The 25,926-nt window shown below is 36.0% G+C and overlaps 1 protein-coding gene across 5 annotated transcripts in view; it reads right to left on the minus strand.

Moving 5' to 3' along the window:
• The window catches only part of CNKSR2 (connector enhancer of kinase suppressor of Ras 2), a 269,910-nt gene that overhangs the window by 180,100 nt on the left and 63,884 nt on the right, over nt 1–25,926 (minus strand). For all 5 annotated transcript variants that reach the window (XM_056131329.1, XM_056131328.1, XM_056131327.1 and 2 more), the window contains exon 4: nt 22,996–23,083. In XM_056131329.1, the coding sequence (XP_055987304.1) occupies nt 22,996–23,083 (88 nt within the window). The remainder of the gene's footprint in view (nt 1–22,995; nt 23,084–25,926) is intronic.

Here is a 25,926-nt window from a genome sequence, read left to right on the forward strand (position 1 = left end):
AGGCAGATTTAGGATTACCTAAAGAGTGAAGTAATGATGCACACTTGACAGTTGTGACATGACCCACAAATTAAGTCTTAGGATGAAATATCAGGTGGAGGAGGGTGTGAAAGGGGTTCCCACTAGTCTGAAAATTGTCCTATACAAATGTTTTGGGTAACTTACTATACAAGGGCCTGGAGAGAGTACAGCGGCTAATATAGTTACCTTGGATGTGGCCGACCTGAGTTCGAGCCCCTGGACTACATATGGTACCACTCCTCCACCAGCAGCGATCACTGAGCTCTGAGCCAGGAGTAAGTCCTCAGTACTGATGGATGTAGCCCATTCTCCATAAGATATTACTACATTTCTAATGATACTTTTATTAGTCTGTAGCCTATTTGCATGGGCTGGAGTGATAGCACAGCAGTAGGGCGTTTGCCTTGCACACAGCCCACAGTCGACCCGAGTTCGATTCCTCCGCCCCTCTCAGAGAGCCCGGCAAGCTACCGAGAGTATCTCACCGGCACAGCAGAGCCTGGCAAGCTACCTGTGATGTATTCGATATGCCAAACACAGTAACAACAAAGTCTCCAATGGAGACGTTACTGGGCCCGCTCAAGCAAATCGATGAACAACAGGAGGACAGTGATGAAGCCTATTTACACAGGTACAGTCATTGAAGTTTAATTCTGATTAAGACATTCAAACATGCACAACTATTATTACTCTTATTATTTTTTTGGCCATACTCAGATGTGCTCAGGGCAAGGAGTAATTCTTGAGTGCAGAGACAGGAGTAACCTCTGAGTATCACTGGATGTGGCCCAGCCCCTCACCCCCAAATCATTAAAAACATCCTACTTAGAAAACCTGGTTTTCTTCTTGCTTTCAGTGCTGGGAACTGATCCCAGGACCTTGGACCCAGTGACTCACATATTCAGGGCATTAGTTCTACTACTGAGCCACATGTCTGGCCTATAATGACTATATTTTTCTTGTTTGTTTCTACTTTCCTTTATTTAGATCAGTCTGTTAGTTATTGCAAATCAAAGGGTTCCACAAAGGATGAGACAGCATAATAAAAGCAAAACAATATAACAGCATAACACGAAAACAGCATATTAACTTGTGAGTTTATATTTGGTAGAAAATAGACAGTAGAGGACTATGTTTTATTTAGTTCAGCTATAATTTTATGGATCTCATTTTATCATGCTAAATATTTAAACAGCCCTAGGTACTTTGGGGAATTCATCTTCTTAGTAAGTTATTTTATTTCCATCAGAATGTAATCTAAAAATATTTGCTTCTTAAGTGTAGGCTTTATTAACACTTACGGACAAATCTTTTCCCAAAAGATCTTACCCCAAGCTTTTAAAAGAAAATAGCACTGAATATGGAGAAATCTACATTTTATGAACCTATTCATCCATGGATAGGAACACCTCTGACGTTCTAGTTATTTTTAGGTAAGGATTAAATTTAGGCTTTTAAAATTGGATTCAGAGCTATGCCACTGTATACTCCCAGGAATTCTCTTCAGTAGATCATGCTGTCTTATACTGTACATGCAAAAACCCCTGTATTTCTTCTTTATCATTTTCCACATAATGTCTCAATAAACCATGCGATGAACATTTATATGAATGAAATTCTTAATGAGGCACACAGGATCATAATTAATTATTCTTGAATTGCAGAGAGCTCAATGGGTTGAGTACATGCTGTGCTTGTCGAAGTCAAGGTACAAAACCCAGAGCAACATGGTTTCCTGAGCACAGGCAGAAGTATCCCCTGAGCACTGCTGGGCATGGCCCCCAAACAAAAACCAAACCAAACCATAGGGGGAAAATGATTAATTCTTATTTTAAAAGAATAATCAATAACTCTTTAAAATTAAAAAAAAATCTTGGGGGTCAAAATCGGCAGTGTCAGGCTTACTCTTTGTTGTGCACTGAGGGATCACTCCTGGTGAGCTCAGAGGGCCACATGGGGTCAAACCCAGGTTGGCCACATGCAAGGCAAATGCCCTCACTGCTGTACTATCTCTCTGCCCATCCATATTCAATTACTTTTTCTGGAAAATGATGCAAATGCTATACCGAGTATTACATACAAGATTTTTCTGTTCTGTTGCCATACTGATGCTTCATACTTCAGCAACAAGCTAATTTCTAGATTTAAAAAATATCTAAGCTTATACCTACTGCAGAGAATTGAAATAAGCAACATAACAATAACAACTCTGCTTGCATACAGACGAATACCAAATAGCATCAAAGAACATAAAATGTATTTTATAAATTATAAGACATAAGTGTTGGCTGTTAGCATAATCATATTTCAATGACTGGATGAAAAACTGATAGAAGTAGCTGATCTCAGTCTCTTCCAATGCAACAGACTCTGATCCTATAATTTCCTGCTTCGGTTATTTCTACATCTACAGTGATGACCATTTATTAACTACTAAATACACCACTGTACTTACACTCACACTTACATTTATGAATTGCCATTAAGTTTTGAAATGGATTATCTGCTTGGATAACTACATTAATCAATATTGTGACACACTGCAGAAGGATGCTGAACACTATTTAATATTGATACCTCATATCTAACTACAATATAACAGTGAGGCATTATATTCAAGGCATAAAATTCCTGATTATTGACTCCCTACCAAATCAGTAAGCCAAGTTACATGTTGCTACTTGGTAGATGACTATGCCTAGACAATCCAATAAACACATGGGGCTAAAATTGCCCTCTTTAACTCCAAAAGAGATGACATCGGGATTCAAAGTCTAGCAGGAAACAAAGGCCACATAAACATGCATATAATAAAGATTGGCAGCTGCAAACACAGATACAGAGAAAAGTGTTAAGTAAAAATATATATCACCCACATAAACAGTCGAATAAGGCAAAGACAGTTTGGTTAGAGTGAAGCTTGAGCAGAAATTAAAGAACAAACAGGTGTTAAGATAACTGATTGGGGTCCAGTTGAGGACTGTATGGTCACAAGGCATAGGATCGAGAACAAGGTATATGCAGAGAACAAGCACAATTTCACTTCATTGGAATATTAGCTGTGAAGCTTAAAGTGTAGAAATACGAGGCTGCTGAGGTAGGTTGGCACACAACCATCTTTAAGAGTTTATAATTCATCTTGTACAATGAAAGGAGGTTCCATGAAGGGATATTACAAGCAGAGAAGTATTATGATCAAAGAGGCCACTGACACCGACAGTAACATGATTTAAAAGGAGTAATGAAGAATTCTGACAATGTGTTTTTCTACAGATTTATTTTTGTCTTGTTTTCATTAAATCTATTATGCAAGATCACTTTCAGTACAAAGTGGCTTAGAGTATAAAGTTTTATTTCCAATCTGTTAAGTGAAGTAAACATCTTTATTAAAAAATGACTTAACAGTTCTATATTCAAACTCTAGTAAGGGGGCTGGGAGTTTTATACAACTCTGCTTGACAAATAAAATCATTAGTAGAATATTTATTGATTCAATTATTAAAACATTAAAAATAAGCTGTATTTTATTTTTTCCCTGAGGCTCAAGTTCAGTGCTTTAGCATTTTATATCTCACTACAAAAATCTATAACAGTAATTATGTAAAAAATTGGAAAATTAGCAAAGATATATAATTTATATTACATACATAAAATACATTAAATAAAATATTCATACAGCTAAAATGCACTCAGGTTTGCAAAGGCCATGAAAGATATAAGAGAAATGCTAAGTTAATTTTTAAATAATAAAGCTATTAATTTATCAGTCAGTAGCAAAGTATAATTAATATATTAATAATATACTTATAGCATTCCTTTAGTTTGAACAGATTAGAATTTCACTTTTGCAGAAACAACTCTCCCTATGGTCATAAATAAACTGGATCACAGGTTTTAAATACAGCGGTCACTTTGTCAAATTACTTGGATTTGAGTTCTAATTCCTGCATTTCTGCCACATAACCTTAAGCAAGCATGTAACATGTCTGAACTCATGGTCTCATACATAAAATGGTGAAGAAAATAGTACATTTATAAGAGGAAAAAATGATATGTGTATAGAAATGCTCTGAACATTGTGTAATATTATATGAATAGTTGCACTGTACATGTAGTTTCTTTATATTTATGCTCTCCGTTATCTTTAAAGACCCATCCTATTACAGAGATTCATAAAGCATGCAGAAGGGCTTGAATTTTCCGTCCCTTTAAGTTCAGAATTGCTTTTTCCCAGTATAAACTCAGAGAAGGAGATCAAGCATACCATAAGGAACCTGGATTGACACTGCTTTTTTTCCACTTAAGAATATTTATGAGGGGCTGGAGTGATAGCGTAGTGGGTAGGGCGTTGCACGCAGCTGACCCGGGTTCGGTCACCGGCATCCCATATGGTTCCCCAAGCACTGCCAGGAGTAATTCCTGAGTGCAAAGCCAGGAGTAACCCCTGAGCATTGATGGGTGTGAGTAATTCCTGAGTGCAAAGCCAGGAGTAACCCCTGAGCATTGATGGGTGTGACCCAAAAAAGAAAAAAAAGAAAAAAAGAAAAGAAATTGGCTTCTTAAAAAAAAGTATATTTATGAATCTACCTGCCAGGCTGGGGGGCTGGGAGGGCACCTGGAGACACTGTGGAGAGAAACTGACATTGGTGGTGGGATTGGTGTTGGAACAGTATATGCCTGGAACTAAATTTTGAATAATTTTAAAAATCATGGTGACTTAATACAAAAATTTTTAAAGGGATCATAATGATTGATAAAATTATTAGTGGATAAAATTAATAACATGCCAGTTAATGTCCAGTGCTTACAGTCAAGTGAAATGTGCAGAAGAACAAAATCAAATTCAAAGACAAATGAAATGTAGATTTGGAGAATATGAACAAGGAACATAGAGAGATGAATTAAAGTTGTAAAAACTGGAGAAATCTGATCATATGATACTTTGAAAGTCAATCTTATACTGAGGCTAATGAGAAAGTCATCAAGGAATTTTAGGCAGGGTTGATATGAACACTATAGCAAAGATATGATATAGTTTTTTCATATAATAATCCTGTTTAAATATTGTCTTATAGTTGACTAAATGGAAGAATTATTTGTTCAATACATACAGGTGTAGTTATGAATATAAATATGGACTAGACTGGTATACTGGAATGCTAATGACTGCCTCTGAGGAACGAGTGTGAGCAAAAACACAAATAAGTTTGGAAGAAAATATGACAAAATATTCACATGTGCTAATTTCGAATGATATTCAAAGTGTGCTTGTTACATTGTTCTGTAATTGTTTCTATAGTTTTTTTCTCAATTATAACATTAAAATAAAACAGAAATGTTTTTCATTATCCATACTTTTCAACAGGATGGCAAGCATATGCATAGTATTGGAGGGGAGGTATTTTTTAAAGTGCAATAAGAAATGTACTCCACAAATACTCCACTTTGTCAGCACAGTTTGCAAGATTATCTTAGTTATGCAGCACTAATTAAAATTTAGGGAACTTAAGTGTTGTTACACAAACGTTATTCTGCAGTCTTTTTAAAAAATTTTTGGGTCACACCTGGCAATGCTCAAGGGTTACTCCTGGTTTTGCACTCAAGATTTACTCCTGGCAGTGCTCGGGGGACCATATGGGATGCTGGGAATCAAAGCTGGGTAGGCTGCGTGCAAGGCAAAAGCCCTACCCGCTGTGCTATCACTCCAGTCCCTATTCTGCAGTCTTAAATCTTACTTCCTGTTCTTATTTTTAGACCACATCTGGCTGTGTTCGGGAATCACTCCTGGGTAGTGCTCAGGGGACCATATGCAGTGCGAATGGTTGAAATGGGATTGGCCGTGTGCAAGGCAAACCTGTACTATATCTCTGTCCCTAGGATATTTTATTTTTTCCTTTGCTATTTTTTCTGTGGCAGGCCATACCTGGTCTTAATATTTTACAGGATGGGGATTTTTAAAAGAAAATAGTAGAAGAAATGTTGAGAATTATTTCCTTTTTGTAGGTGAGCATACTTGTAAGTCATATTCCTCTTCAAAATACTACATTTATCTCCTAGGAGGGCATCTATAAAGAAGCTTCATTTAACTCTAATAACACTAGTCTTAATAGAAAATTTATATCCCAGTAGTTGAATAGTTACGGAAGCTAATCTTTTAGCGTAGCTAGAACTCGGGGTGAAGGCAGAAAAGAGGATAATATTTTTTCTTTCAGCATTCAAATGGGCCCCTAACAAATTAAAATGCAATTAAAGAGTTTCAAGACTGAAGTGTCAAAAAAGATAAAAATGGATGAAAAATGTCAAACCAAGGCAATCATGACAAAGAACATTTATGAGAACAAACATGTGATTACTGCAACTTTAACAGCTTGTGTTTTGACATCCTGAAGAGGGATTGAGATAATTTAGGTTATGAACTTAATTTGTCAAGTATTGTTTGGTTCCTTTTAGTCATACCCAGTGGTGCCTAGGGCTTACTCCTGGTTCTGGGTTCAGGGATCACTCCTGTGGTGGCTCAGAGGAACATAGTTGGTGCCAGCAATGGAATCTGGGTGGACCATGCGAGGTAAGAGCCTTGCCCAACATGCTATCTCTCTGGTTCCAATTTGCCTATTTTTTACATGTCCTGAGCTAAAACCTAAACAGTTTCATATGTACCACTGGGTAACTATTTACTATACATATTTGATGTGTCAGTCAGCTATGGATGTGTTAGTCTCTCTCATTAGATTTTCAATATTTTTAAAGGAACATTGTATTCAGCTGCACAAATTTCACTAAGTGATTCTGGGCACTATAATAATTTATTAATTGAGATTCATTTATTTCCTTCATTAGCTATTTTAACACTCCCAATAAACACTTGTGTTTGACTTTATATGGTGCATATAAAAACTAGACATTTGAAATCCTTTTAAAACAAAAATTTCTAATTGCCATAAATCCAGTACAGTATATTTCGCTTCTTTAATTCTTATTCTGTACAAAAATAAACTGGGTTTCCCAGTTTTAAAAGAGTTTAAAATATATACTTGCTTTTAAACTTTAATCTGCATGATCTCAGCAGATATTTTCAACAAAATAATTGGGTCTTTTTCTGCATGAAGAGTTGTATTATGCAAAGTATATGAAGAATTTTATATTCATGCAATGAAACTAATATTTCTTTGTGATGAAAATTCTCTCTAGTTCCAGATGTTCAAGTTACTTTTTTTAATAACCATGCTAATATAGTGCAAGGGAAATAAAATCTATAGGATTTAAGTGACAGAGATAGTTTTTACCTTGGGACAAGTTGAACTCAAGAGTTTAAGCAAACATAAATATAATGTCCATTATAAACAATAATAAACACTAATTCTTCATTTCAAGATCATCTGATTGTCAGAAATTATAGTATATCTAAAATAAACTCTAAGTACCCGTTTAAAAATATTCCTTAGGCTATATATCTTTTTTCCTTCTTACATTCTAATTGCATTTTCTTAGATTAAATGGAATTTCTTCTTTTTATTGTTTAACACCTGAACAAGGACCATTTATATCCAGGTACTTGTTAATAACTGTTAGATCACTAAAAAGATACTTAAATGCCAACAAATAAACTCTCCAAGAAAGAACACAAGCTTTGTTTAGTTTATCTTCACAGATATTACATTGAGTTAAATTTCCGCTTAGAATTTTATTTAGTAGTAAAGTAAAGTAAAAGTAAAGGCCCTCCCGTTGATCATCGATTTGCTCGAGCGGGCCCAGTAACGTCTCCATTGGAGACTTTGTTGTTACTGTGTTTGGCATATCGAATACTCTCGGTAGCTTGCCAGGCTCTCCGAGAGGGGCGGAGGAATCGAACTCGGGTCGGCCGTGTTGGCCGCTTGTAAGGCGAACGCCCTACCCGCTGTGCTATCGCTAGTAGCAATGAATAAAGCAGAAATTTATGTTTTGAAAAATTTAAGATGGTATTTATTCTTCCTTCTTCTCACCAAATCTAGCATCCACATTGCAGAAAATTATACACAAACTACAAAACAGACAGACACACATCATGGACAGAAATGAGATAATTCTTAATATTCAATGAAGGTCAAGCTACTTTTAAGATGCTTGCACAAATTTAATTTCATTGTTTCCCCTTATATTTAAACAGCAGTGTTATCCATAGATAATGCTAATCTGGAATTCTTTTTAATTTATTGCTGTGGCAGACTGTATTTTGATTCGCGTTGAGTATTTCCACTTTTTATAGGAAAAAAAGTAAACTTTTGGGTTAAGAAGATGGGTCAAAGGGCTACAATGTGAATATTTTGCATGCCAGGGAGTCAGAGAACAAGGTCCTAGCCCTGGCACCACATAGGTCCCTAAGTACTGCTGGAGTGACCATTTAACACCACACTGGAACTTAACTCCTGAGCACTGTCAACTGTGGCCCCAAATAAAATGAAAATAAAAAACAAGAAAAGAAAAAGAAAACAAGAAAGAAAAAAAGGAGAAAAAATGTCCTTGAGCTACTGAGGACAATCACAGACACATAACTTATTCTGCCAACAAAATAGAACAGAAGTGCTATGCATAAGTTCTCTTTTTTGTTGGTTTTGGTTTGGGAGCCACAATCCGCAACAGTCAGGGCTTACTCCTGGCTTTTTACTCAAGATCACTCCTGACAGTGCTTGGGGACCATATGGGGTGCAGGGGATCTAAGCAAGTTGGTTGTGTGCAAGGCAAGGAACCTACTTGCTGTATTATGTCTCTGCCCCCTCTACTCCTTGTCTACACAGAAACTTTAAGAACCAGAGCACAGTTTACCTGGCTCTCTTCCCTATGCAATAAGGACTAGCAATGTTGGAAAAGAAGAGGACATGGAGGAGAGGTGTAGCAACACAGAAGTGCTGGGCCGAGCTTCACTCCATGGCTTGGAGGCCAGCCACACATGCTAGGGGAAAAGGCAGCTCAGATAGAGAAGGGAGCACCAAATAAAGGATGTTGGGAGGATCCTCCCAGGATGGGAGAAGCATGCTCAAAGTAGACTATAGACCGAATCTAATCTCCACTCAATGCCTCTTTTGCAAACCACAGCACCCAAAAGGAGAGAGAGAACAAAAGGGAATGCCCTGCCATAGTGGCGGGGGGGGGGGGGGGGTTGAGGGGGAGGGGGCGATGGGGGTGTGAGGGATATTAGGATCAGTAGTGGTGGAAAATGGGCACTGGTGGAGGGATGGGTACTCGAACATTGTATAATTGAAACTCAAGCACAAAAATTTGTAGGTCTACAACTATACCTCATGGTGTTTCACTAAAAAATTTAAAAAAAAAAGAAGTGCTGGGCCATGGGTTCTGAATGTTAATGTTAACAAAAGTCACTATTATTTTCATGTTCTGATTTGCATAGCCCAGATTACCCTGACTGATACAATTTTCTGGCAAATACAAGAGGAAACTAGAACAGACATGCAAATAAATACCTAATCAATGCAGAATTTTATGACAACGGTTGCATCAGATTTTACATGGTACATATCTTCATTTCAGAAATTGAGGGCTATTTTTCAGAGTTGCTATGTCATTTTCTCGTACTGTAATCCAGTCAACTTCATATCACATTCTGCTACCTTTGTTTTTGCTACCTTCATTTAAATCCAATCTTTGCTCATCTTGTATTCAAATTTTACTCTCGTTTTATAAGTCTGATTAATGCACACTTGTCCTAATTACTTAATTTTGAACAATTCTTCAAACTGCCACAGTCAATTACAACTCCAATTTTTCAGCCCCATTATTTCACTTAAATTAGGGTCTAATTTAATCTGCATTACCTATCTGATATTAGTAGTAATTCTAACCCAAGCCAAAAAAGGACTGCATTAGAAAAAACTATTTAAGCAGAGGCAAAATGCCTTAGGAAATCAGGGCTTATAGCTACTAGTTGTATATTTTGTTTAATATGCTGGTCTTCGCTTTTGTAGGAAAGTCTACATCATGAACATTCATAATGATTCAATAATGTAATTCATGTAAAGAACAATATGATTCAAAAATGCTTTAAGAATTTATTATTCCTCTTTGTTTTACTAACAATGGTTTCTACTGATTCTACATCTACTATTATAAATGCACAATGACCATTTCTATTAATAACATATTTGATGCATTGAAGGACCAATACAATATTCTGCGATGTACTTTGCAGCACAGATGGTCATTGTCATTGTCCTCCCGTTGTTCATCGATTTGCTCGAGCGGGCCCAGTAACGTCTCCATTGTGACAATTGTTACTGTATTTGGCATATTGAATATGTCACGGACAGCTTGCCAGGCAGCACAGGTGGTATATGAACAAATTCAAAAGTTTACTAATTTCCTTTCTATATGTTTGGGCTCTGGGCTGATATTACCTAAAAATAGTTGAACCTCCTGATCTCAACTATAATTCTCAACCATTCAGATTTTGGTAAATGGAACCTGGAAAATCTAAATATTTTTAAAAACTTGTTTATGTGAGTAAATGGACATTGGAATACTACATGAAAAATATTTTTCTTGGTCCCATACACTTTTCTTTCACCCTCATACTCATCTCATAGTTAAACAAAGAATTTATAACCACTAACTTAAACCTTGATTCCATAATAGAATCACTTGGGGCATCATTTTAAAAATACTGATGACAAGGGCTGTCTCAGGGTATAAGTTGATAGGTCTTTGATGGGGTCCATATATTAATACTTTTTAAAAGTTCTTTACTTGGCAGTAGGATAGGAGACCAATTCTGTGGCTTAACCAAGGAAAAAGAATACACAAAAGGAAGCTTAGTGCAATATTTACATGGGTAATGGTGGCTCTGAGGAAACCAAGATATTTGAGAAAGAAACTAATATTTATGATAAGAATTGCTGCTAAATGCACTAGGGAAGACACATTTAAAAAGCTGAAGAGAAAACTTAAAAAATAAGAACAAGATACACAAGAAAATATTTATAGAACCATAATCCATAAAGGTACCTAAGTGAACCTTTATATTCCAACTCCCGCCTCCATTTCTTTTCTAATTCCTATTCTGGGCCTTTTCATTACATATCATTATTATTATTATTATTATTATTATTATACATAGTATTATTACATAGCACTATATTCTATTTACGGTTCGAGTTCCAAACTTGCTATCAGATTAAAAGTTGACATTTTTTGGCTTTCTGGTCACACCCGGTGATGCACAGGGATTACTACTGGCTCTGCACTCAGCAATTACACCTGGCACTTTTCTGGGGAACATATAGAGTGTTGGGGATAGAACTTGGGTAGCTCACGTGCAAGGCCAATGCACTACCTGCTATATAATTGCTCCAGCACCCCCATTTGATTTTTTTGTTACAAATACATTCTAACTACATTCTAATATCTAATTCTAGATTCATTGTACATACATTTAGAATTAGTATTTTGAAATGTATTTAGAATTGTAGCTCTAAGTCAAAATACATCCCACATATCTAGAAATTCACATGTGCATTTATCAGGGGTGAGTAGAAAGAGATTGGACAGTAATGGAAGCCTTTACTGGCTGTATAACCAGTTCTGTTCCTCTTCACAGGAGTTCCATTCCCACTGTCACCTAAACTGGTGTTATAACCACTATTTCCCTAAAAAAAGTTCCTTGGAGTTTCAAGGAATCATACAAATGTAAATAAGAAAAAGCAGCTTTAAAGTTTAAATAACGACTTTTGCAATAATCATACGGAAGATTTCATCAACTTGGAAAAATAAGTATTTTCTCTTTAGTTTTTTTTAAGTTTTCATATGCATCAGTGTGACTTACAAGAGCTAAATTTAAAATCCCAGAATTTGGGGGTAAAATCTTAAGGGAAAAATAAAAAATAAATCCTTCCTTTCTCTCTCTCTCTCTTATAAATTCTTGTTTAGCCACGATGATTTACAATATTGTTAAGAGAAGTGTTTCACAGGACCCAAAAGGAGAGAGAGAGAACAAAAGGGAATGCCCTGCCACAGAGGCAGGGTGGGATGGGGAGTGGGGGTGGGTAGGAGGGATGCTGGGACCCGTGGTGGTGGAGGATGGGCGCTGGTGTAGGGATGGGTACTTGATCATTGTAGAACTGAAACCCAAGCACAAAAACTTGTAAGTCTATAACTGTACCTCATGGTGTTTCACTAATAAAATAAATAAATAAATTTTAAAAATAGAGAGAAGTGTTTTAGGCTTACAATGGTCCAACATCACATTGCCTCCCAGATTGCCAGAACTGTCCACCAATGTCTCCACGTCCTCTCCCCATACCTCCCAGTCAGCCCCTTGACACTCTCAGTTCTGCAGGTTTACTCTAGTGGGACTGTTATCATTGTCTGTTTTTAATTACCTTACTATGTTTCTTTATATTCCACATATGAATTCACTTGTGCTTGTCCCTCTCATACTGACTGACTGCACTCGGCGTAATATCCTCTAGCTCCTTCTACATAGGAGCAGACTTCAGGATTTAATATTTTCTTAGAGCCAAATAGTATTCCACTGTGCATGTACACCACCATTTTTAATCCACTCATCTGTTCTCAGGCACTTGGGTTGTTTCCAGATCTTGGCTACTGTGAGTAGTGCTGTGATTAATATAAGACTTATTCAAACAACATGCATTTTACTGGCACCGGAGACACGGGGTGTATAGAGGCAGACACCTGTTTTCACTGAGTCTATGAAAGCAAATCTTTGCTTAAGTGATGGGCATTACATTTTGCTTGAGTCTTTTAAAAGGATAATCATAATCCATCACAAATAGTAACATATCAAAGGTTCTCTTCTGCAGTTTATTCTATTATGAGACGAGTTAAGGATCATCTGCCCAAGTTTCTACATCAGTTTCCTTATGTTTAGGATAAGCAATAATGGTAAAACTTCTCTCTTAGGATTTCTGTGATATTTTTATGGTGCCTGGGATCAAACTCGGGTCTCAAACATGCAAGATATGCACTTCCCCACTGAGACACATCCCTGGTCTTTGCAAAAAAAAATTTAAAATTCTCTTGAAAGTTAAACTGTGTAAGATGACAGAATGAGAAAAATACAGTAATTCAAAGAGTAGGAAGAAAAATTACATAGATAAACCATGCATTATATAAGTAAGCCATAAATAGTGAGAATGGGAGTTGGTACAAATGTAAAGATAAGTGTGTATTATACACTGTGTAACTCAGCAATTACCCTTCTAGGGATACACATACATGGAGGTGTATATCCAAAAGTTCATGAACAGGAAAATAAGCATTGAAGCATATAGATACAACTGAGTATATGAAGTGAAAATGAACGAACTGCTTAACTGGCTGAGCAATTGTTTCGCATGCAGAAGACCCCGGTTCAGTTCCAGGTCCTCCAATGAATGCTGGGAGCAACCCCATGCACGAAACCCGGAGAATCCCAGGAGTACCACTGGGTATGGTCCCCCAAATCTCCCTAAATAAATAATATAAAAATGTAAAAATGCAAGATGAGGCGGAGGGAACCCATAATTGTAACTAAGAAATGTTGGTAATGTTCTAGTTATAAATCACCGCATTAATGAGCAGTGATTATTTTACTTTATAACATGTATATATGTAAAATATTACATACATTTAAAATTTGAATACAGTGAAGAAATAGCATAGTCTAAGAAACAGTATATTACCACATGACATCTAAATGAATTTGAAGAGTATACCACATATTATTATTACACCATATCTGATGGGGTTCAGACAGTAGGCAACAAATCATAGAGAAAAATATATAAATATATGCCTCTCGGAAAGCCTGGCAAGCTACCGAGAGTAGCCCACCAGCATGGGCAGAGACTGGTAAGCTCCCTTTGGTGTATTCGATATGCCACGTACAGTAATGACAACGGGTCTCATTCCCCTGACCCTGAAAGAGCCTCCAACCGTTGGGAAAAGACGAGTAAGAAGAGGCTGCTAAAACCTCAGAGCTGGGAGGAATAGAGACGTTACTGGTGTCCACTCAAGTAATTCCACGATCAACGGGATGACAGTGATGATACCACATATCTTGTTCTATTATTATTGATGGTGAAACTACATCCTTAAAAGTGTGTTGGCAAAGGGGCTGGGGCAGTAGTCATTCAGGTATGGAACTTTGCTTGCACATAGCTGACCTGTATTCGATTCCCAGCACCCCATATGATCCCCTAAAGCCACTAGAAGTGATCCCTGAGCACAGAGCAGGAGTAAGCCTTGAGCACTTCATTGAGCACTTTCAGACGAGGAGGTGTGGTCCGAAAAGAAAAACAAAAGTGAGTTGGCAGAATTCTCAGGTAACATGCAAGAGAGTCTATGTATATAAAGGAATAAATCTAAGGAAAAAGTCTATTATTTCCATATAACACAAGAAGTTTAAAGATTTTGTTTGCAGATCAGCTGTTGTCAGAAACATATAATATTATTAATCTCGTTGCTCTAAATATAAATTGCTAAAGTCTTATAAAAGAATAAAGCTAGAGAAACAATTGAATTTGGATTTCATTTTCTGAGCTTTTGAAAAATTTTTAGCTGCCAATTTTTAATGTCAAGAATAAAAATTTCTTTATATGCTTTCTTCTTATGATTCTAGATCTTTGAAGAAATATAAGTATATATATATATGATATAATTCCAATTTTCTTCAAGAGTTTCAAATCAGTTAAATTAAAAATTACTTAACGGATTATGTATAATGATACTGAACTAAATATATTGATTTTTAAATAGAAATAAAACACAGAATCACCTTTCATATTTCCTTTAAGAGCTATGCTAAGAAATCCATATGCTAAATTACTTATATTATTTAAAAATTATGTATCAAGCTTGTCCTGGTTTTTGATTTGAAATGCCCCAGTTTTATTCTCAAGAGCCTTAAGTCCAATTTTCAGGTCACCTAGAATGTCTGATTCAGGAAAGATTAAACACGAACCCTAGGAATATAGTGAAAATAGTAGTTGAGATGAATGAAAGACTATTCTGGATAGGCTTTTGAATATTTTAGTACTTCCTTTCTACATGAGCCATGGAAGTCTTGTTCATCCTAGTATATCTCCATATTAGAACTCGATATGTACTTAACCACTATTTAAATATTAATATCGTAAGCACAAAAGTTTGCAAGTCAGTAACTGTACCCCACGGTGATTCATTAAAAATAAGTAAAGTAAAGGCCCTCCTGTTGATCATCGATTTGCTTGAGCGGGCCCAGTAACGTCTCCATTGGAGACTTTGTTGTTACTGTGTTTGGCATATCGAATACGTCACGGGGAGCTTGCCAGGCTCTGCCGTGCGGGCAAGGTACTCTCGGTAGCTTGCCGGGCTCTCTGAGAGGGGCGGAGGAATCGAACTCGCGTCGGCCATGTTGGCTGCGTGCAAGGCAAACGCCCTACTGCTGTGCTATCGCTCCAGCCCATACAACTAAATAGTACATATTAATTTTTCTCCTTTACACTTTTTGTTTGTTGGCTATGGGCCATAACCAGTGGTGCTCAAGGTTTACTCTGAACTCTGTGCTCAGGGATCACTCCTGGAGTGTCTCTGGGGACCATGTATGGTACCAGAAATTGAACCTGGGTCTGCTGTGTGAATTTTGTATTTTCAATGAGGATTATTTAAATGTATAAAATAGAAGTTCAGGTTCACAGGTAATCAAAAAAACTACTGCATTTTATTTGAACATAGATTTTTGAAATCTGCTGAATATGATGTGCGGTAATCAATTTAAATTCAAATGTAAAGAACATCCTAAATTAAACCAAAATATTTTTAAAAATCAGTAATTTACATTATATAAAAATGAATGATACAAACTGTAAACTAGAGAATAAAAGTGATACTCTTCCTAGATAATAAAGTAGCAATGCACTGTAGCACTGTCCTCGCATTGTTCATCGATTTGCTTGAGCGGGCACCAGTAATGTCTCCATTGTGAGACTTGTTGTTACTGGTTTTGGCATATGGAAGAGTCACAGGGAGCTTGCCAGGCTCTGCTGTGCAGGCAGGATACTCCCGGTAGCTTGCCAGGCTCTCCGAGAGGGATGGAGGAATCAAACCCAGGTTGGCCGCATGCAAGGCAAATGCCCTACCTGCTGTGCTATGGCTCCAGCCCTAGAAATTAAAGTGACAAAATAAAATATAAAAGCCTTTATCAATATATTTGATGGAAAAATTTCCTTGAATTAATCATTACATTTTCTCTAAGTAAACTGAACTCAAATATAGATGTTTTTAAATTATGACACTGTGATTTATGAAGTTGTTCATAAGTGAATTGAACCTAATAGATGGCAGAGACCCTGGGGATACATACGGTGGGACTAATATTCAACACTGTATGCCTGAAACAATTCCAATCATTAAATTTTAAAAATAAATTCTAGCCTATTTATTTTTGCAAAATTCTAAATCTTTTTGTTTTTTACTAATTATAAGTGTGCCTTTTAAGAACATACACAGCCCAGATAGTGTACACGTGTGTGCCAGAGGCCTGAGTGACACATGTGTCAATTCCCATCTCCAGTAGTCCCCTGAGAAACTCCGGGAACACCCCCAAGCATGAAGGCACTGAGCCAGAAGTTGCCCCTGGGAATTTCTGGGTGGGGCCCTATAACTTTTAAAAGTCATTAAAATAATTAAAACTACGAATCCTTGTTCAATACATCACAGAAAAGCTTTTATTTCTTGTAGGGTTGGATTTTAGTAAATAGCAAATTAATTAAGATGCTAAAGGTTAGATTAAACCCAAGAAGGGATATGTAAAGGCATATATTCTCAATATTCTCCTTCATATTTTTATATTGAAATGCATATTTTGATAATATTCCACAAATTGTTTAATTTATTTGGTTTGTGTTTAAAGTAGTATAAAGTTAACAAAGTACTTAAAAAGCGTTCACACATATTTAGAGGAAGTTACTCATCAAAATAAATGTTGATCTTTGAAGAATATTTTTGTGTTCTCTTTAATAAATATTTCTTTAAAAAAACAAAATTAATCTGATGAATATGGAACTAAAACAAACAAATGAACTTTGGCAAAGGCACAGTAACTATTTATGGCATTTATTGTAGGAAAGAACAAAGTAGTAACATCAGTTTTTCTGTATAATTAACCTGGGATAATTTCAAATCTTCTTTAAAGTTTCCTATGTTTTAAATTAATGAGTATTTATTTTACAATCGTTTTAATTAAAAAAATGACATAACTAGAAAGAGGTGGTAAAAAATCTTAAGATTATTGGAGCCAGAGAGATAGTACAGCATACAGGGCAAATCCTGAAAGTAGAGCCAGGAGTAAGCCCTGAGCACCGCAGGACCCTAAACAAAAACAAAGAACTCCTTAAGTTTATGGCAAACAGTAAATAAAAAAGGCTATAATCAAAACATGTACATATATGCATGAATGAAAACAAAATAAACAAGATATTGGGAGGGTTTTTTTGGTGAAGGATTTATATGCAATCTTTTTTTTAGTATAATTGCTTCAAAATTTTCTGTAGAATATATTTCTTCAAACATTAAAAACATATAAAATAATTAGGAGAGAGCTACCAAAAGTACCACATGCAATTACTTATATAAAATGACATACAACACCAAAGGAATGAAAACAACAGTGCAAAAAATAAAAACCATGAACACCTAAATAATCTTTCAATTCATGGCAAGAATTCTCTTAAGATACTCTGAAAGTTAAATGTGTTATCTTTGGGGCTGGAGTGATAGCACAGCAGGTAGGGCTTTTGCCTCGCACATGGCCAACCCGGGTTCGATTCCCAGCATCCCATATGGTCCCCTGAGCACTGCCAGGAGTAATTCCTGAGTGCACAGGCAACAGGTAACCCCTGTGTATAGCTGGGTGTGACCCAAAAAAGCAAAAAAAAAATGTGCTATCTTCGATTTTAGAGAATAGGAAGAAATGTGTTGAATATGAGTAGGTAAATGATATACATAAAAATTTGATTTTAAAAACAAAATTTCTAAAAATTATTTTTCCTATAAATCTTTTCTTTGCAAAGGTATTTTACAACAGTTTTCTGTCCTCACAAACTTTCACTGTGAATGGTATGAAAAATCAAAATGTTCGAAATGCTATTAAGAAAATGAGTGATATCTTAAGGACAAGTAAACACCGATCTAAAAAAAGTTGAAAAATTTGCAAGTTCCTAAGAAAACAGTAGGAAATTTTGATACATAAAATTTAGAGAGGGCCATTTTGACTAAAAGTTAATTCTCAGACCTCAACTTGTAAAAGGAAGCTTTCTCTCTGTACTTAAGTTTTCAATATTTTATTTAAATGTTTGCAACACAGAGGTTTTTCTCTCAGCAAATAATTCAGATTTTGCCATACAAGAAACTGGAAAAAACTTCTACCAGAGGACAAAATACCTGTTTACATTTATGAGTTAAAATCAAGTGCTATTTCTTTTCATTAACTTTTTTATTTTTTTACCAGTTTTTTATAAATAACGTTATTCTCTTATTCTGCTCTTCTTATTTGTGAACTGCTTCTAATACTTCTAATTGAATTAACATGTTAACCAATATAACTGCTTCTGTTTACAGATGGCACAAGCAAGAACATGATTTGTCCAGGGTGAACTACATATGAAGCAATAGGGCTGAACATCAAGTTTTCCAAGACCCACTGTCCCAAACTTTCATCTCTTATGCCACCACAACCTAAGATGCATCAACATCTCACTTCACATATGGGTACTTTTATGGCCATTTTAAGACCTGTGACAACCTTATCATTTCTGCATTTGAAGTGAAAATATAAAAACGGTACTGTAGAAATTTCAGGTTAAGCTGATACCTTATAGAGCAGGCAGCATGGTAGCTATTTGAGTGCTCTCAAGACGTGCAGAGGGACCTGTCTATATTTTTATATTCTGTTGCTGACAGTACTTTCAATGAAGCTTGAGCATTATTTGTGAGAATTCTTTCTTCTGAAGATTTAAAAATAAGTTTTCTTATTTTCTCAAGTGACTTATTGTAACATGTCTTATGTGAGGAGGAAAGTGTATGTGTGTGGGGGGGTGCTTATTTAAAGACTTCAAATATAATAATTCTAACACAAATCAAACTAGAAATAAGTAATAATAGATACGGTAGATAGAATATCCCAAGGAAATCTTGTTAAAAGAACATTATAATCTCTTTCTTCTCTAATATTAGGATTTAAATAAGCAGCCAGCATCAAGCAGTTTCCACTTACTTCATGGTACCGTCCCTTTCAGTTAGAATGGGAAAAAAGCTATTTGTGACAGTTTATTTTTAGCTATTGATCATCTCATCTTGTTGCAAAGGGAATAAAAATAATTAAAGTTGAGTGAAAAATAATTTGAAGTACAGCATATTTCAAAGTATAACTATCATAACTGTTCAGATGAGATTTCTTGAAAGCCTGGTAATAAATGCATGCCCTAGATACATGTTTTTTTAATCTACACTTTGCTTATACAAATTGACCTCTTTTACTGGCAGCTTAAATTTAACTCTTGTTTTTAGAAAATACATATAATTTCAAGGGAAAGTCTCAATTAGTGTGTATATAATTGCTAAATAAGAACTAAATGGACACTGTAAACTACATAATTTATTTTAAAATGCAGTAAGTAATCATCTAGGCTGTGCTTTTTAAATCAAATATGAAGTGTTATTTCTTCAGTGTACATGGCATGAGTAGTTTTGTTCATAACTCAAATTCATTTTAGAGACTTTTTGAAATAGAGAAAAGTAAAATCCAAATGAAATCAAATAACACATAATTTTAGTATAAAGAAAAAACAACTATTTTATTTCATTATTTTAAGCTATACTCATTCCATATAATAGGAAGTAAGAGATTTCAGAATTCAGAAAAACTTTGTACAAAGGAATGACCTAATACAGCAATAAACATCAGTTTTTAAGATATTATTTAAAAACATTAATATGTCACGCCTGTAATTAAATTTCCACTAAAGGATGTTCTGTTGGCATAATACATTTGAATTGTATTTTAGGTCTTTTATCTTCACCCCAAAGTTGCTAAATGTTATAAAAAGTCATAATTTTATTTTAACTAAAGAATAAACTGAGACTTAAAGTGACAAGAGATCTCTGGGGTCCTTTTCATAAACACAGAGTCAGAGCTCCAGTGTTTACACAGGAGTTTAAATAAAATTAGATAACAATTCAAGCATTTAATTGCAAGGGTTTCTTGAAAGAGTACAAAGGAGCATACGCTAACCACTGAGGACAAATAGGAGCTCAGGTCAATTAATGCTAACAAGGATACTAATCATCACATATGAAAATTAACATGACATCACTCCTGTTTTCAAGTAGTTCTTAATCTAATAGAAGTCAGATAACTGTTACTGAGATTTCTGTCTCTGTCACACAAATGACAATGAATCATAGCTAAAATAAATCAACAAAAGGGACTAAAATGAAATTATAAGAAATATAAAGACATACAGAAAAAAGAATACATGGGAAACAGAAGACAAAGAGGAAGGTGATAGATTTCATCTCAACCATATTAATAATAACTTTAAGTATAAATGTTCAATTTAAGGGGAACGTATAATTGTGAGGAAGAGTAAGTTTCATGAATGATATGACATTTTAGAGGCTCTAAAAAAGGGACATTATTATATCAGACAGAGATAAAAAGAAATATGGGGTATGCTTTATGAAGGCTCATAATGCAAAACGCTAACATTGCAAGATCTATTTTACCAACAATAAGTTATTTGCAAAAACTAGAATATAATTAAGATAAATAGGAGAACTAAAAAAATTGAAATTATGGTAGGTCCATACTTATATTGCTTCGAATTTTAAAAAAAATCCACTGGAAAATTGCCAAAAAGACTAGAGCATGATTTGGAATGGCTATTGTGAAAGGGATCTATTCTAGTATTTCTCAAGGGGGGATGTATATATCTATCCCAAGATATCCCAAGAGGCCATAGGTGAATATCACATAAATCACATGAATAAAGGGCCTTCACACGAAATTAAGGTGCCTTCCAGTACAACAGGTTGGCCAGAGAAAGGAAACAAGGTTAGAAGGAGGACACAGGCAGAAAAAGGTTAAGAAACACTGATCTATTCCATAGTAAATAGAATTATAAGTATATAAAAACAGGTTCCAGAGTATGCATCTGGAGCCCTCACCTTCCGGTGTTATTTATACTAAGAGAAATGGCTGAACAAAAGTTCTGGAACTACCTGGGGGCCCAAAACCACACAGCAGAAAGTCATCTTCACTTTGATATTCATTGTAGCGCTATTCACAATAGGCAGATTTTGCGAACAACCCGAGTGCCTGAGAACAGATGACTGGAAAAAGAAACTGGTACATCTACACAATGAAATATTATGCAGCTGTTCAGAAGAATGAAGTCGTGAAATATACTTGACATGCAGAATATCATATTGCGTGAAATAAGTCAGGAGAGAGACAGGTATAGAATGACTGCATTCATCTGTGGGATAAGACGCCTTGGTTGGAAGCAGTCAACCTTTGTTTGGTCCTCACTACTAAATATGGTTCCCTAAGCACTGTCAGGAGTGATCCCTGAGCACAAAGTAAGACTGAAAACTACTGGCTGTGATTCAAAAAAGCAAACAAAGAAACTACACACACATACACATTGTATAAAAGAAAATATACTGATTCAGTTAAGTATATTAACTAAATTCCTTATTTCTTTCAGAAAATATCATCGAAATGACAAGCAATTATTTTCTGTCGTAAAAAGAACAGGGAGCAGAAATTCAATTACCTCCACTTCATCAATAAACTTCTTATTATTCTATTTTGTTTCTCTCTTTTCCGAATTTCTGCACTGTTGCACGAGTTTACAAATAATGGAACTCTGAGAAGAAGCCACAGTACCAGGCGGAATCAGGCTTCCACTGAGTGCTCGCTGCAGGCCTCATACCTACCACATGTGTTTTACTACTGGGTGGGAGTAAATTTTTGCAGGACATGTTCTTGTTAATTGACTTCTCCCCCATATTTATCTTAGGCCAGATCTGATCAGAACATTTTTAAGTGCGTACTAGTAAAAGAATTTGGTTTGAGTATCCCTGGTTTAAGTCAAAGTGAAAAATCAGGTGACATGACTTGATCTGGAGTAAGAGCTATTAAACGTATACCTATACATATGAAATTAAGAGTTTGTAGAGCAAAGACCTCAGATTGTTTCCTAAATGGGACAAATAAATTTTCTGAAAGTCGATATGGGAGCCAGAGTGATGATAATACAGAGGAGAGGGAGTTTGCCTTGCATGCAGCCAACCTGTGTTCAATCCCTGGCATTCAATATGGTATCCTGAGCATTTCCAGGAGTTATTCCTGAGTACAGGAGCCAGGAATAACCCCTGAGCATCGCCGGGTGTGACCCAAAAAGCAAAAAAAAAAACCCCAAAAAACAACAACAAAAAAGAAAGTCAATATGGTTTAGTTATTCACATGAAAGTATGAGACTAACGAATTATGATCTATTGTTGTAATGATACCAAGGGAGGCAGGTGATTTTAACACCATCTGGAAAATAAAGTCTTTGTTTTTTGGACTGCATAAACATGTTTTCATTTTTTATTTCTTCTTATCTTCTATTTGTTCTTGGGCCAACCCCAGAGGTGCTCAGGGTTTATTCCTGACTCTCAGCTCAAGGATCACTCTTGGCAGGGCTCAGAGAACCATACGGGCCGTTGAGATCAAACCTGGATTTTCCCTGTGGAAGGTAAGCGCCATGCACACTGTACTATCTCTCAGTTCCTGTATGAACAGATATTCAATAAGTAATTACGTATTATATTTCTTTACAATAAAGCTTTTGAAATGAAAAAAACTCCTAAACCAGTATCTTATGAACTCTTGAACACTCATTTCTCATAGAGCATGAAATAGTTGATATATTAAGAGAACGAAAATTTGTCAATTTTTACCTGTTGCACAATTGTAGTTAGTTCCAAGCAGAGTTGTATGACATTATTCCTAGTAACTGAATAGTCTGTGACAGCAGCAAACGGTGACCTATGAAGGGAAAAGTAAAATTTTTATTAATAGGAATCACTTTAAAATCCTAAAATAAGGTTTCAAAGAATGTGAAATGACTTGCCATACAGTTTACACACATTTAAGGGGCAAACAGGGAAATGCTTGGATGATAATTAAATTCAAAACCTATGTCTGTTTTCTAGCAAATTCCTCTCTTTTACTTCTTAATATTCAGAAGCTCTTTGGTACTTCTTACAAGGTTTCTTCACTGCTTCGAGAAAAATAAACCATTTTAGGTATCTTCAAAGATGAAATACCACTGACCAAGCAAGTGAAAGCAAAGATAAAAAATGGGATTATCTTAAATTAAGAAGCTTCTGCACCTCGAAAGAAACGGTGACTAGTATACAAAGACAGCTTACAAAATGGGAAAGGATATTCTCTAATACCTTTCTGATAAGGGGTTAATATCAAAGATACACAGGCACTGGTTGAATTCTACAAGAAAAAAAATCTAATCCTATAAGAAAATGGGGTGATGAAAGAACAGAAACTTTCTTAAAGGAGAAATTCAAATGGCCAAAAGGGACATAAAAAATGCTCTTCATCACTAATCATCAAGGAGATGCAGATCTGATCAAAACAACGATGAGATATCATCTCATTCCACAGAGACTGGCAAACATCCAAAAGAACTAAAGCAAACAGTATTGGCGTGGATGTGGGGAGAAAGGGACTCTCCTTCATTGTTTGTTGGAATGTCGACTGGTCCAGCCTTTTTGGAAAACAATAATGTTTTTCTAGTTTTTTTCTCAAAAAACTAGAAATTGAGCTTCCATTTGACCCAGCAATACCACTTCTGGGAATCTAACCTGAGGACCCCAAAACACACAGCAGAAACACCATTTGCGGTCCTATGTTCATTGCCGCACTATTCACCATAACCAGAATCTGGAAACAACCCGAGTTCCCAAGAACAGATGAATAGATAAAGAAACTATGGCACATCTACACAATGGAATACAATGCAGCTGTTAGGAAAATTGAATTCGTGAAATTTGCCTATAAATCGATGGAGATGGAGAGTATCATGCTGAGTGAAATGAGTCAGAAGGAGGCGGCAGATAAAGAATGATGCATTCATTTGTGGTATTATATATATTATGTATAATAGAATATTATATCTAATAATATATTAGAAGACTAATATCCATGGTCAGGGAGAATAGAGGTTAGGAGAACTGGTCAATAGATCTGACCACAAGTATGTGTGGGGCTGAGGGTAGGTAAGATAGAGGAGACCGGTATGACAATAATAGCTGGGAATGATCATGCTGGACAAGAACTGAGTGTTAAAAGTAGGTAAAAGAATATTCTTGATAACCTTTCGCTATCAATATTGCAATACTGCAAACCACAATTCCCAAAAGGAGGGAGAGAGAGAGAGAGAGAGAGAGAGAGAGAGAGAGAGAGAGAGAGAGAGAGAAGAAAAGTGCCTGCCATAGAGGCAGGCAAGGGGTTGGGAGTAGGCAGAGATGGAAGAGAACCTGGGGACAAAGGTTCTGGGAAATGTACACTGGTGGAGGGATGCACTGCACTGTCTGCACTGTCCTCTCGTTGTTCATCAATTTGCTCGAACGGGCCCAGTAACGTCTCCATCGTGAGACTTGTTACTGTGTTTGGCATATCGAATACGCCACGGGTAGCTTGCCAGGCTTTGCCGCGCAGGTGAGATACTCTCTGTAGCTTGCCGGGCTCTCTGAGAGGGGCCGAGGAATCGAATCCGGCTCGGCGGGGTCGGCTGCACACAAGGCAAATGCCCTACCGCTGTGTGTTGGAATACTGTATGACTGAAATCCAATCACGAACAGCTTTGTAAGGGTCTATCTCAGAGTGATTCAATTAAAAAGTTTAAAAAATAAAAATAAACATTTTAAATAGAGAATATTTTAATCGTTTTAAAAATAAAACCAAGATTTTGGAGATAGTATTTTGTTGTCATATCCAGTTAATGGCTAGGGGACTTACTATATACCAGTCACCATTCTAAATGATTTTCATGAACTAAATTACTTTTAAAATTTTCATAAGATGGGTACTATCATTAGTCCAATTTACAGATGAAAAACATTAAATGAGAAAAAGGTTAAGTGATATCAAGTTCGATATGTCAAAAACAGTAATGACAAGTCTCACAATGGAGACGTTACTGGTGCCTGCTCGAGCAAATTGATGAACAACGGGAGGACAGTGCTACAGTGCTACAGATATCAAGTAAGTCATTCTTTTTTCCTTTGCTTTTTGGGTCACACCTGATGATGCACAGGAATTACTCCTGGTGGTGCTCAGGGGACCATATAGGATGCTGGGAATCGAACCCGGGTCAGCTGCATGCAAGGCAAACGCCCTACCTGCTGTGCTATGGCTCCAACCCCAGTATGAGGGTTTAACCTGAAGAGGATTCCCCCCTGCATCATGTGTAGCCCAAAGTACCAGCAGCATTTGCTAAAATGACTCTTCATTTTTCATTAAATAACTGTCACCTTTTTGGGGGGTCAAAACCCAGTAACTATACAAATGAAGGTCAAGCATCTTAAATATTTCTAATCTGCCACTAAAATCAAGGTTTTGACTACTGAAGTTAAAAATCAAACTGAATTTTTTAAAAATTAATTGTAGCTATTAAGAACACTGCTGAGGTTTTTATGTGAATTTCATTAAATTGCAAGGAGATCTGAGAGTTGACAATTTTAGTAGCATACTACCCCAAACTATACACAGTAAGTCTCTTCATGTATTCAGGCTTTATTTAATTTCATTAATTGTTACACTTTTCACATTGCCCTGGAGACATTTTGATAAATTTATGTGTACACATT

This window comes from Sorex fumeus, unplaced genomic scaffold, assembly GCF_029834395.1.
Source record: "Sorex fumeus unplaced genomic scaffold, SorFum_2.1 ptg000086l, whole genome shotgun sequence".
Classification (NCBI taxonomy): domain Eukaryota; kingdom Metazoa; phylum Chordata; class Mammalia; order Eulipotyphla; family Soricidae; genus Sorex; species Sorex fumeus.